The 14,249-nt window shown below is 35.9% G+C and overlaps 1 protein-coding gene across 1 annotated transcript; it reads left to right on the forward strand.

Annotated features, from left to right (window-relative positions):
• The first annotated feature begins 1,871 nt into the window (after positions 1-1,871).
• Positions 1,872-13,214, forward strand: igfn1.4 (immunoglobulin like and fibronectin type III domain containing 1, tandem duplicate 4). The gene is made up of 22 exons (XM_085353546.1): positions 1,872-1,917; positions 2,937-3,059; positions 3,435-3,574; positions 4,247-4,346; positions 4,542-4,623; positions 4,699-4,891; positions 5,066-5,179; positions 5,594-5,762; positions 5,862-6,134; positions 6,299-6,520; positions 6,720-6,782; positions 8,444-8,514; positions 8,712-8,853; positions 8,945-9,238; positions 9,355-9,657; positions 9,910-10,089; positions 10,190-10,318; positions 10,428-10,507; positions 10,696-10,888; positions 11,062-11,358; positions 12,794-13,120; positions 13,210-13,214. Exons 1-22 carry the CDS (start codon positions 1,872-1,874, stop codon positions 13,212-13,214), a joined length of 3,546 nt encoding a protein of 1,181 aa, XP_085209672.1.
• Positions 13,215-14,249: the final 1,035 nt, after the last annotated feature.

The following is a 14,249-nucleotide window of genomic DNA, read 5'->3' on the forward strand; positions in this document are numbered from 1 at the left end:
AGCAACAATGTAGAGCTATACAGACTGAAAAATTATGATGATTAGTCAAGTTACTCAGGCATTCAGAAACAGTTTTTCTTGTTCACACATATGTGAAAGAGCTTTACACAGTTTGGTGGATTTTGACATAACAGCTGCAGACGTCTTACACCCTTCCCTGCTGTTAGATCAATGATTCAGAACATTAGCTCTGTACTGTGTACTGCATTGTGCACTGACACATCAAACAGGTTATTTCATTCGGACATAAAGTTCAACGCAGCCCACAGAACTTTTAACTGGTCCTGGGACACAGGAAATGGGTCGAACTAAAGTGCTCTGGAAACACTGAGTTTTGGGAAACAAATTTTCATCGACTGTGACTCACATCCACTCAAAGCAACTCATTTCATAACACTAGCAACAGGAATTTACAAATTCTGTAAAAATTCCCTCTCCACCAAACTAAAAACTACAGTATATGTAGGTGTGATGATGAAACTGCTAAAGTGTAAGAGGGAACATTTAACATTTGGGAACATTAGCATTTCTCTGTCAAATGATATTTTTTACAGTATATAAAATTAGAGATCCAAGCAATGTTTTCATGTTTAAACCTATAGTCATGTACAGTTTTTCTTTTCCTTTTTTCTCTTATTTTCTTTTCCCTGTCAGACTTTGTTTTGACTGACAGCTTTGACAATCTCAGCATACAATACTAAACAGTATATAATCCCAGATCTCTTCCTGTCATTATAAAATCTATCAAGCTGATGTTTCTCAACATATGGAAACAAAAAAAAAAGAAAAAAAAAAGAAAAAAAACCCATAAAAGTAATAAATAAATACATCAGCTTATCATTTATTTCAACCAGAGTGATGGTTATAAAAGGATTTATTGACAGAATTTGTTAGTTTTCGTATCATTTCATACAATCTCATCTTTCTTAAAACCAGCACTGATAAAAATATCTAATTCCTGCAATTATGCATTAATGTTCTAACGAAATATTAACATTTCTGCAAATCCGCTTAAGCCCCAGCAACACTGAATCCATTAAAATTAATGTTCAGTCTATTTTAGTCAAGTGACATTTGTCATTCTAAGTATAGCAATCATGTGGGTAATGAAAGCCATGTAGAGATCCTTGCTGTGAATGGATCTTTAAGATCATAAAAATGTGAATTTGCTAAGCATGTAATCATTTAAACAACACGTCAGCTTGCTGTATCTTAACGACACACGAAGAAAACTACAAATTAATAATAGTTTGCACAATAATATCATAAAGTGAGGTAAGAAATATGGGCTTTTCCCCTCAGCTATTCTTAAAAAGTTGATTTCCTTACTTTAATTACTCTTGGCATAGGGCAAGAGTTAGACGACATGCAAAAACAGATGTCCATGTTCTGTGTCTTTTGCCGTGTAGTCAGTCTGAATTTGTCACCAGTCACAGTATTTCCCTTAAGAACTCTCATAACAGGTTCTACATTTTTAACCCTTCTTTGTTTTGAATTTGTCCTCAACTAATCAGTCCCCCAGAAAAAAAACAAAAAACTCACAATTTTGTGGTTTCTAAAGAAGAACATTTTCAAACATGGCCAAATTTTCCTGCACATCATGATTTAATGAAAGGTTGGTCACATCTCGCAACGCCTCTCTTAAGCTGTTCGGTGCCAGATAACTTTTGAGTCTCAGTTTCAACTGAATCTTTAAACAATTTCTTTCAATAATACTTAATAATACTCAATAATCCAGTAATACAAAACTAAAAAATGCTCCTGCTATTTTAATAAATTAGTACACTGAAAATATTGTGTTATGTTTCCTAAATAAATTAACTTTTCTCCCCAATTCTTGCTGAATCCATTCAGGAATCAAAAGACCCAAGATGATTAGAAAATCAAAAGCGACAGACGGGACAGCCGCTGGCCAAGGTGAGCACTACATATAACTGTCTACAGCACTACAGAATACTCGACTAGCAAAACACTGTCTGTACAAATTTAAACGAATGATTTTTGCTTTATTATTCTAATTTTAACATCAATCTGCAACATGCAAGTGTTAACCAAATTAAATAAGTACTATGACTCTAGAGAGAAAATTATTAAATTAGGTATATTTGCATAATTCTGAATTTATCTGCTAGTCATGAATGTACATTGTCTATTACATTCCTCCTATTACTAAGACTATACCATACATCAGGCAGACAATATTACAGGTTTAAGCAAGCACACGTTCATTGATAAGCTGTAGCAATATAGAATAGGAAATGTGTGCTGTAACCATTACAGTGCAGATTATATATTGTTACTACTTTTTAAATAGTTATATAGCATAACTATTCATTAAATATTCTGCAGGTCAATTTATTTATTTTGTTTGCTTGCTTGTTTGTTTTTTGGGTCAGTTAAACTTTTAAGTCGAATCCAATGTTACTACTATGCTGATCCATGCAGTACATTCTTCTTAACATATGCCTTATGAGCTCCTGCTGCAGAGAACTACAGTGGTAAAGAAGGTAAAGAAAGCAACAGAAAAAAAATGTTAGCCATTTATCTACCTACTGCTCATGAAGGCATCAAAAACTCATATGCAATGAATTTCTTGATACGCATGTAATTTGTGTGAATATGTATGTATTACTAAATATCTGTTCTCAGGCTGAATTTTAAATATGGATTCATACAGAAGATGTAAAAGAGGTAAATCTGACTGAAACGCAAACGCTACATTTAGTATATAACTCAGAGTGGTGATAAGGTGAGTAACATTAACATTTTAAAATATCAAGTAATAGAATGTGTTTTCAGCAATGGTTTAAGGGGGCTTGCTTACAAAACAACAGATTTTGACAGTGAATACAATTACGGCTATGATTTTCATCCTTTTCCTTGCTCCAAGTGTCACATGTATTGCCACTGACATTTCATTTTCCAATTCTTGACAGTTGGGATCAAGAAAAAATCTAAGGTCCCAGGAGTGATGATTACACAGTTTATCGAGACGCTGCCAGAGGGAAAGAGCCATCCAGACTTCACCCGCAAGCCAATTGCTTTGACCATCCAAGAGGGTATGTTTCATAGCAAAAAAAATAATAATTTTAAACATTAATATTCAGGGGAAAAACATCCCAAGGAAATATGTGATTCTGCTAAATGGATTAGATCAATTCAATTTGCCCAAAGAAAAAGTCTCTGCCTTTCAAAAGCAAGAAGCCTGTGTCAGTAGAATTGCAAAACCGTGACTAAACATCTGCAGAAGTGACAATGTTACCAAATCTACTCTGCATAACACAAATGATCTTTTTGCCTCTGTAATGTGAATGCATTAACAGGTACTGTTCACCCATTTCAATTTAATATCCATACTAAATGTCACCGTATATATTTGGATCTCTTCACTGTCTCCAGGGAGTGACCTGTCTTTTTCTTTTCTTTTTTTACAGGGAAATTTGCTTTCTTTAAAGCTATTGTCATTGGAGACCCAACACCAACTGTAACATGGAGCAGAAATAACGGAGATGTGTCTGATACTTCCCGGTACCAGAGTAAATACGATTCCCCTTCCAATGAGCATACATTTGAGGCAAGTGATACAGTAAAACTAAAGCAACATGTTCACATAAAGGAGAAGCAGATAATGTAAAGACAATCTAGAAGACAAAGATATTTGATTACATCAAAGGTAAATAATATTTGTTACAAAAAGTACAGTTATACAAATTTCAATAATAACCACATTATTGACTTCCACACCACGAATTGTGATAAATTAGATCAAAATGAAATTTAACACATTTGGTTGTTAATTGTAAATTGTAAAGGGGCAGCACGGTGGCACGGTGGTTAGCACTGTTGCCGCACAGCAAGAAGGTCCTGAGTTCAATTCCACCATCAGGCCGGGGTCTTTCTGTGTGGAGTTTGCATGTTCTCACCGTGTTTGCGTGGGTTCTCTCCGGGTACTCCGGCTTCCTCCCACCGTCCAAAGACATGCAGCTTGTGGGGATAGGTTAATTGGATAATCCAAATTGCCACTAGGTGTGAATGTGCGAGTGAATGTGAGTGTGAATGGTTGTCTGTCCCTGTGTGTTGGCCCTGCGACAGACTGGCGACCTGTCCAGGGTGTACCCCGCCTTTCGCCCTATGACAGCTGGGATAGGCTCCAGCGCCCCCCGCGACCCTGAAAAGGATAAGCGAATGGATGGATGGTTGTTAATTATCTAGGTCCATTACACTCAGTATATCTTTTACTGTCCAGATGCCAAATGTTGCCCCAGATCAAGCAGATACCTACAAATGCTTCGCCACAAATGAATATGGACAAGCCATGGTCACAGTTGTTTTAAATGTGATTGAAGGTAAGGTTATGAAGGTATAGATATGGAGATAGTGTGATGAAAGCAATCATAGAGTTATTAAATCTGCACGTATTTGAGTCTGCATGCAGATTCTGCCAAATTTGATACTTTGTTACTTCTCCGCTTAAGGCTATTTCTGTCATTTCACTTTTTCCTACATAGTTGATAATGTATTATCCTTTTTTTACTTTCTAGTGGGTTTTAAAAAAAACAAAGCCCAAAAGCAAGCAGCTGATGCAATAGAAGGGGATTTTAAGACTGTTCTAAAAAGGAAAAGGTAGGATTGAGGTAGTCTACTGATCACCATGCGTCATATATAGATTTACAAATTGTTTACTATATCCATTTCCAGCAAGGTTCATCCCAAATCTGAGCAACCTGAGAAAAAAGAGGGAGAAATGGATCCAAAATTTTGGGAGCTTTTACTTAGCGCTGACAAGAAAGATTATGAGAGAATCTGTGCAGAGTTTGGGGTAACTGACTATCGTTGGATGCTCAAGAAATTAAACGAAATGAAGAAAGAAAGGGAGGAAGAACAAGCACAGGTCAGTGATTCGGTTCATGATTTTTTTTTTAACTTCCTTTATGAGGCTTGATGTTGACTATACAAGCTTAAATTTGTTTATAAGTTTATTCTTGAAAAAATAAATAAAGCTATTTAGTTGCAAAAAAAATGTCTGTTTGCTTTCCTTTTATTACTTCCTCTGTTTTTGTCCCAGTTCGTCAAAAGCCTCTCTAATCTGAGACCTATTCAGGTCAATGCAGATGGCACTGCATCCTTTGAGATAGACATGGACCTCATTGAACAAAGCAGCTCTATATTCCTGTACAAGGTAAGTTATAGAATGAAGTCGTAACGCTACTAAACCATAATAGTAGAAAACAATGAATAGAGTCATTATCTAGGACCACCCCAAAATACCACAGCCATAATATGACCAGTGCTTGCAAAGATACATCAAGATAATTAGATGATATATACCAGATAACAACCTTTGAATTAATTTTTTATGTTTAAACATTAGATATGCAGCTTTGTTTTTGTTTTTGGTTTTTTTGGGGGGGGGGTTTTATGCAGCTTTGTTAATGAGTTTTTACTTTTTTTTTGATGAAATCCTGTTATAATGTTATCAATATTTAATCAAATAAGACTTTTTTGTTTTGTTATTGTCTTGCAGCTACATTGTGCTATGCAAGTACAAAAACATATGAAAATAACAATCTATGTATATACACACACTCCACAGGATGGTAAAATGATCCCTTACACAAAAGAACTGGGTGATAAGCTCAAGCACAGCCTTAAGAAAATTGGAAAAAAGTACATTTTCAGCATGAGAGACCTAATGCCAGAGGATGCCGGGCTGTACCAGTTGGATGTCGAGGATGTCAATATGTTTTCCACTGATTTTAAAAGTAAGCATTTTTACAATTGCACATGACACAACAAAATGAAGGATGTTGAAATAAATTCATGTATAATGTAGTATAATAAACAAATGTCTTATTTTTTAGTCCCCATGGTGGATTTCTTGGTGAAGATTCAGGAAGTAAAGGCAAAAGAGAGAGAAGATGCCATATTTGAGTGTGTCTTGTCAAACCCCTTTGCCAAGATTTTGTGGTTTGGCAAAAATATGCCACTGGAACAGGGAGATAAATATGACATTGAGGTTTCAGAAGACAAGCTCATTCACAGGCTGCTGGTTAAAGACTGCATGGTGGCAGATAAAGGAATTTATTGTGCCTGTGCAGGGATAAAATCTTGCAGTGCTTGGCTTGTCATTGAAGGTATATCATCTCCCACCAAAAGGCTATTTTATAATATATGATATAATTAACTGACAATATTTTTTGAAAGATTAGATTAATTTAATCTATTATTGAGTTCATGACATAAAATACATTTTTTTAAGTGCACACTGTCACAAATCTAATTGTCTTTCCCAATTCAGCTGATAAAGATGCACAAAAGGGTAAAAAGACAGCAAGGAAAACAACAAGGGCAGGGGGATCTGGGCAGGATTTACAGAAAATTGCCAAAGAGCAACAAGCAAAACTAGAAAAGGAGAAAGAGGAAAGAAAAGAGCAAATGAAAGCTTCTGAAGAGGCTGCACCTCCACCTGCTGCACCCACTGACACTCCAGTTGTGGCTGGATCTGCAGCTTCCAAACCAAGTAAGAATGCCCAGAAGTGGTTTTAAATGAACATTAACCACATTAACCAAGAGAGAAAATGTCATTTTAGATAAGTGTGATGCACCTTTTCATATGAATATTATGTTGTTTATGTGGTTAGTCAACTTTTGTTATTATGTGGGTAATTATAATGTGTTAATCTATCAACCTCTGACTTGTTTTTTTTATGGTTGATGAGGAGTGGTAAATGAACCAACAATGACAGGTTCACATCCACCAGTTGTGGAGGCAACAACCACTGGTAAGATCCTAAAATTACTTTGAGACCTAAAGTCCTTCTTACGTCTAACTATTTAAAAGTATTATTTATGTAAACATTTGCCAAAATATAAATATAAAACTGCTAGTGAGGTCACAGTAATATTTTGGCTGAACTTCATAATGTAATCAGTTCATTATGTAACTACCTCTTCAAGGATAGATTTTAGCTGACTTTACCTTTTTTTGATGTTGTAAAATCATTATTTTTATTATGACAAAATAAAAGTACTGAAACTGAGTTGCAAGTCATTGAAATTATCAACAAACACAGAATAATAATAATAGCATTGTCATACTGTCTCTGATCGCACATAGGTGAAACATCAAAACGAGAAGCTGCCACAGGCAAGTTTAAATCACTTATTGTTGTTATTGCCATCAGGCCACTCACCTGAAGAAACCAGTGGTAGTGAAATGCTAAATCAACCACTTGCATATGCAGGCATGCCAGATATTTAAAACTGAAAAAGCACTACAGTACTAACAATATAGAAAGACTAATAAAATATCTATATAGTAGCTTACATGACTTTAACAGAAGTGTAAAAAATAACACATTAACATCAATGTATGTTTTATTCGAAACCCTGCTTACTTTTTTAATGCAGATAGATTTTAATTAGACGGAATATCAACCAAAAATCCAGAGGGGGAAAAAAAAAACCACACAAAAAACCAAAAAACCAAAAGGAATGACATAAAAGTTATAAACTGATTTTCATGTCATTGAGCGAAATAATATTTGGTCCCTTACAACTCAATCAGTGAATCAATAAAACCTGCTAAAGGCTAGAATGTGCCATGAGACCATCAATAAGAAGCTTGGTAAGAATGTGACAACTGTTGGTGCAATTATTAGGAAATGGAAGAAAAATGGCCTCCAATCGCCCTCGGTCTGGAACTCATTGAGTGAAATAAGTATTTGATAAAACAAAAAAAAACTTAGAACTTGGTGGAGGAACCCTTGTTGACAAGTACACTGGTCATATATTTCTTATAGTTTCTGTTGCACTTTTTCAAGTTTTTCAGTACCGCTTGCTGATTATTTAGCATTAGTGTTTGCAGACAGTTACTATAAACAATAGGAAACCGTAGGAATCTTTTAGCAACCAAAGTATTTCCAAAAAGGTATCTGGTACAGCAGCCCTTTTGTGAGTGATTTCATCTAGCAGCAACTATTCACAAGCTGGTCAGGGAATACACATTTTCCCTAACAACTGGTGGTTACCAGGGGTTCACTGGTGATTTTCAGTCTGTGTTATACAGACTTATACAGACTCAGACCTAAAGTGGATTTTAAGTTGGGAGTCTATAGGGACTTTCTTGTCTTTAGAGCCAGTAACTGCAGCCATCCCCAGATGTGGCCACTTGTTTGTTTCACAAACTTGTTAAACTATTGAAGAATTACAGAAAAACCTTCCAAAACATCTAGAAAGTTCTCACCTTTATTTGAACAGCTATTTACTGAAATTAATAAAAACGAAACGTTTAAATATTGTATGTTTTCTGTTTTTATTCAATATGCATGCAGTTTTAAAGACAAAGCTTCATCACAAAGAATGTCAAGAGGATTCTAAATGCATTTATGTTTCCTAGAGCCTGGAATTACCTCTGGACTTTCTAATATTTATGCCCTTCGAGGAAAATCAGCTGAATTGCAAGTGAAGATGAACATTGACAGTGATGGCACCTGGTTCAAAGATGGAAAGCAGGTAAAGCCAATGAATAAGTATTATTAAATCTATATTTTTCAATTTTAGATAGCATTTGGAATAAGTCAGTATTATGAAAAACAAGAAAACTCTACCTACAGTATGTTTCTATCATTAACTAATTTTATATAACAAATTGTGTTAACAAAATTGCCATATCAGGTACTTTCCCTTTGCTTTTTTAATTTCCTTTTTAGTTAAACTCAGGTGCTGGGATCACCATAACCAAAGATGGAAATTCTCATGAGCTAAGAATTAAAAGCTGCAGTGATGACAGCTCTGGAATTTATCAGTTTACATCAGGGGAACACAGCACACAAGGGAAGGTTACAGTTGGAGGTATAATATACTTTCTCTCGCTGTTACATTTCTATTAAATGGCAAAACAGTCACAGATCTTTAAAATGGACTTGTGCTTTGTGTTTCATAGATGTACCTGAGTTTGATCCAGATGACCTTCACAAGTTCTCTAAACCTGTGATAGTAAGAGTGGGACAAAATGCTGCTTTCAAGATGCCCTTTCCTCCTCAGGAGTCTTTGGAGGTCAACTGGTTCAAGGATGGCACTGAGCTGAAAGATGGAGGAGGAGTTAAGATTGTGAGGGAGCGCAATCACAGCCGCCTGTTGTTCAGAGACTGCCTGCGGATAGACACAGGGGAAATAAAGATCCAGCTGAAAAACCCATTTGGAGCCATAGAGGCCACATCTAAGCTTATTGTGCTTGGTATGGAAACAAAGATAAATATATGTGAAAATGAGATTTTCTAAAGGGTAAATCAATAAACTTTCTAATATTTGTTAACTCCCATACTTATGTTTAAAATTTAACATGATACCTAGATCGACCCGGTCCACCAGAGGGTCCAGTGAAGACTGTTGAAACTACCTCATCAATAATTGAGATTAAATGGAACCCTCCCAAAGACGACGGCGGCTCTGCTGTAACCAACTACATTATAGAACGGCAGCAGACAGGACAGAGTCTGTGGACAAAACTTGGAGATGTCTCAGCGGACAAGACCTCCTTCAGGGACAGGAATGTGACACATGGAAAGAAATACAACTATCGCATCTATGCAGAAAACCCTGAGGGTATTAGTGATGCCCTGGAGACAGCTGAAAGCATAATGGCTGGCATAATGAGTGAGTGTAGAAAAATGAAGTCGTGTTTAGTGTTTCTCGGCAAATCCAAATGAAAATGCTTTCATGTAGCTTTTGTGATTGCGTTAAATACTTTATCACTGCAGCTACTATAGCAGTCTAACATTTTATCATTGCTGGAATTTATGCTCTCTTTAAGAGAAACTGCTTGCAAATGTCTTTGATTAATTTAAGTATGTCCTAATTATTAATGATGAGAGTATTTAATTAATTAGACTTCTCACTATTTTATAGTACTCGCCGGCCCTCCTGGTGCTCCTAAAGTGGTAAGTGCCTCAAAAACCTGTATCAACTTGACCTGGACCCCTCCAGAGGATGATAAAGGAGTGCCGATCATTGGGTACCAAGTAGAGAAACAGAAGAAGGACACAAATCAGTGGATTCCCCTAAATGCAGTTAATGAACCTATTGAAGGTTTGTTAAACAAAAATAATTTCTACTCCTAAAGAACAATTAGCACCTTTCATTAAAGAAAATTGACTCTTTTATCTTGACATTAATCATATTTTTCCAGACATAAAGTACGCAGTCAAAGATATCACTGAGGGTTCAGAGTACGAGTTCAGGGTTACAGCAATCAATGAGTCAGGACCTGGAGATCCAAGCCCTCCATCTGCGATGGTGTGTGCAAAGAATCCCAACAGTAAGTCTTGACATGCTTCAGTGTGAATATAAATGATTACCTTAGTTATCCAGAGCAGTGATTTTTTTTTCCTGCATTAATTTGAATGTTTTATGTGTTTTATATCCAGTGAGACCTTGTTTTAAGGATCCAGAGGACTTCATTGTTGTCAGAGCAGGAAATTCTGCTCGTATCAAAATTTGCTTTGAGGTATGAATGAACCCAAAATCAGGTTTCCAAGTATTTTTTCATCCCTTAATAACTCTTAAATCTGTCATGCCAGTATTTTCTGCATTTACTTCCCTTGTCATATTTTTTGAGTTGTAAGTTCACCACAGCATGACAAGGGAGGATTTGCCTCACATTTAAGGTAATTTATCTGATATTGATATCTTCAGGCTGAACCTCCACCTCAGATCACTTGGCTGAAGGATGACGAGACAATATCTGCGTGGATTAATATCATAAATACAGAGGGAACATCTCAGCTTGTTATTCCCAATTCAAAGCGCTCGGATTCAGCCATCTACACTATTAAAGCCAAAAACTCTGTGGGTGAGGCTTCATTTGACATTGACCTTAGAGTCACAGGTAAGGACATAGATATCAGCCTATGATTAATGTAAAACAGGTTGTATCGCTACTAGTTTCTGAACTTTGTGAAATATATAATAGACTATATTGTTATTCAATTTGCCGAACTGAACCAGAGTATTAGCAAAATAATTATCCCACTTTCTGTAACTTATTCTGTTTTTTGCTAGATGAACCCAAGGTTCCAGGGCCTGTGGAACTAGAGCAAACAGTACATGGAAAGCTAGTGATATCATGGGCTCCCTCACCAGACCAGGAGCTTGATGACCGCCTGTACTACATGGTTTCGCAACATGACTCCCTCAACAGAGTTTGGAAAACTATAGCAGACCGTCTATTCACTAACACATACACAGCTAGCAACATCCTTCCTGGGACAGAGTATCATTTTCGAATCTATGCCAAGAATGATATGGGACTGTCCGATCCATCTCCGTCACCTACATGGGGCACCAACATCAATAAAGGTGGGTTAGTTATTTTTAATTATGCCATAACGGTGAACTAAACTATAGGGTGCATTAGTTTGATAATTTAGGTGCTTTCCAGTGACCATAACAGCTAATTTGTCAGAAAACAAACATTTTCATGAAATACATTTTGTGTCATTTAAAATCTATTGTCATCACTGAAGACACACCCTACATTAATAATAATAATGTAAGAGGTACCATAATTTGAACAATCAAGAACAATCAAACTGTTAGAATGATTCTGAGGTTTTCCTCGTGTATTTAAAACCTGCCTGGCTAACCCAGGCCAACATATTATATTATATGTTGGCCTGGGTATTATATTATATCATCCACTTAACACACTGTTTGCTGCTACAACTACACATGTTTCTTTTCCAACTATTTATTTATAAGTGACTTATGTATGTATGTATATATATGTATATATTGTACTATTCTTAGTTAGCGTATTGTCTGTCTTGTCTTAATGTTGGTTTAAAATGGAGCACTGTAACAAAAAATAATTTCCCCCAGGGATCAATAAAGTATTCTGATTCTGATTGATTGAAGACTGCAAGTTAAAAGTGGACAATACACTGTATTAAGAACTAAAAGTACAGTATATACATTTTTAAAACAGAAATCATCTCATCATTCTCTTTATTGCTATGTCTTTGTTAATGATTGCATTATTCTGATTTGTTTGTGTGATGTGTTTTGTCAGTTTTCTTAAAAGAATGGGATACATTTTATTAAATATGCCAATGTATACTTATGCTTCCTGAGCCTAATAGATAAAGGAGTTTAATTTAATTAAATAAATTTTTCTAAACTTAAAAAAAAAGTCCTGCATCTTTAAAAAGAAAACAAAATAAAACTTAAGCAAAACATATGTTCACCTGGTGGGACAAGAGAGAACAATACCTACCATGCACTTTAAAACAATTAGCCAACAGTTGCGCTCCTGCTCAGAAACTACCTTACCTCATTCCCTGCCAACCTCAAAAGCACACATCAGGCAGACTGGGCAGAGTCATCACAGTTATGATGTTGTCCTTTCTCAAATTTAGCACACAATATAAAGGCTTTGTTTAGCTGCATCATGTGTGGAACGCCATACTATGACAACTTCTTCAGCGTCACTGAAGAAGTTGTCTCCAGATGATTCTCCAGATGATTATTATTATTCTTACATTCGCTCACTCTGACATTTCCCAGACAAACAGGCACAGACTGCATTAGGGAGCTGACAGGATATGTATTCTCACATTGAGCTCTACCACATATCAAGAAAAGTTCAGGGTTGCACTGGATATGTAAAACTGTTATAATGCTGCTATTTGAAATGTGATTAGTACGAAGGAATTTTGCAAATATTCTTGGACCTTTATTGACATTATTAAAATCTGACTTTAAATACTAACTTTGAACGCTCCTTCTCTTTAAGTTCCAGTAACTTCAAATGGAATTATTTCCACAGAGGTCTCCTTTGAGAGACCTCCATCTATCTTGGTCCCTCTGAAAGTCCACACACCACCTAAAGGTTACCAACTCTTTATGACATGTGCCGTTAGAGGATATCCCGCCCCAACTGTATCCTGGTACCTGAATGACATCTGCATCAACTCAGACAATAATTACTACATCACCAACTCTTTTGGTGTCTGCTCCCTGTATATTCTCCGAGTTCGGCCAAAGGACAGTGGGGAATATAAGGTAGTCGCAGTTAACTCTTTTGGCAAGGCAGAGTGTTCCGCTAAAATTTTTGTCAGAGGTAAGCTTTATTTAAGATTATTATTATATTTTTGTAGTTTGTGATGAAGGGTTTATTCTTATAATTGTTTTGCTTTTTTTCCTGAACAGATTAATTGGCAACAAACCTTTGTGGAGCTTTTCTTCTTACTGAGATCCTGTGGAAAATACAGAAATAAAATGAATTTTTTGGTTTGCTATATAACAGAAATAGTATACTTTCAATACAAAGTGTGGGAAGAAAAAAAAAGAGCTTTAATGCAAACTCATTTGATGTGTCTGAAGTGCAATATCTACAATTGTTACCCTGTCACTGGTAATAATAACTATTAAAATGAGTGAAGTGGCAATCTTCAGTATAAAAACATCTGTCAAATTGTAACCGCAATAAATCAACAAACTGATGTGTACTCAGTGTTCTGCCTTCTCACTTATTCTTGTTTTATTGAGAACTTTTTCTATTTTTCACTGATACAAAGCATTGCATGGGTTTCAAGCACCACATGGCTCCAATTTATGAGCCCATGACAACATGCACGTCACAGTTCTACATCAAGCACCTATGATCCAAGTGTGCATTTTATTTCATTCCCACATATCCATTTCCTTTACATACTTATTCATGTAGATCTAAATAAAAAGACATCGATTTGCATTTTATCTAGTGTTGTAAAGCTACTATGAAAGAAGTCCATGTTGACAATCAGAATAGTTACTGTACTAGATCTAACCTGTTCATTTAGCAGTGTATAGTTACTGAATAGAGTAAAATAATGCAGCAATGATCTTATATTAACACAGTCTCACAATCAGAATACTGTATTAATCCCTAAGGAAATTGTGTAAATGTCTACTAGATTATGTAAAAGTCCTTACCGCATTTCCTTCCATTGTCAGCTCAGTGGTGATATTCCTGATGTCATCAGAGTTTTCTTGCAGTTGAGTCATTTACTTTAAAAAGGTCAGAGTAACTATTCTAACTGCGCTGATATGCCATGCTTGTTTAACCTCTGACTGCTAACCACTGCTCAGTACACAGAGTCCAACATACCACCAACACCACGAGCAACCACCTTTCCATAATGCCAAAGCAGACACAGTGTGACCTCCCAAATACCAAAGGCATGCTGTGAGAATTTCTGCTGATACAT

This window comes from Diplotaxodon limnothrissa, linkage group LG5 (genome assembly GCF_057381915.1).
Source record: "Diplotaxodon limnothrissa isolate DT_005_m linkage group LG5, D_limnothrissa_male_GT1.1, whole genome shotgun sequence".
NCBI lineage: Eukaryota > Metazoa > Chordata > Actinopteri > Cichliformes > Cichlidae > Diplotaxodon > Diplotaxodon limnothrissa.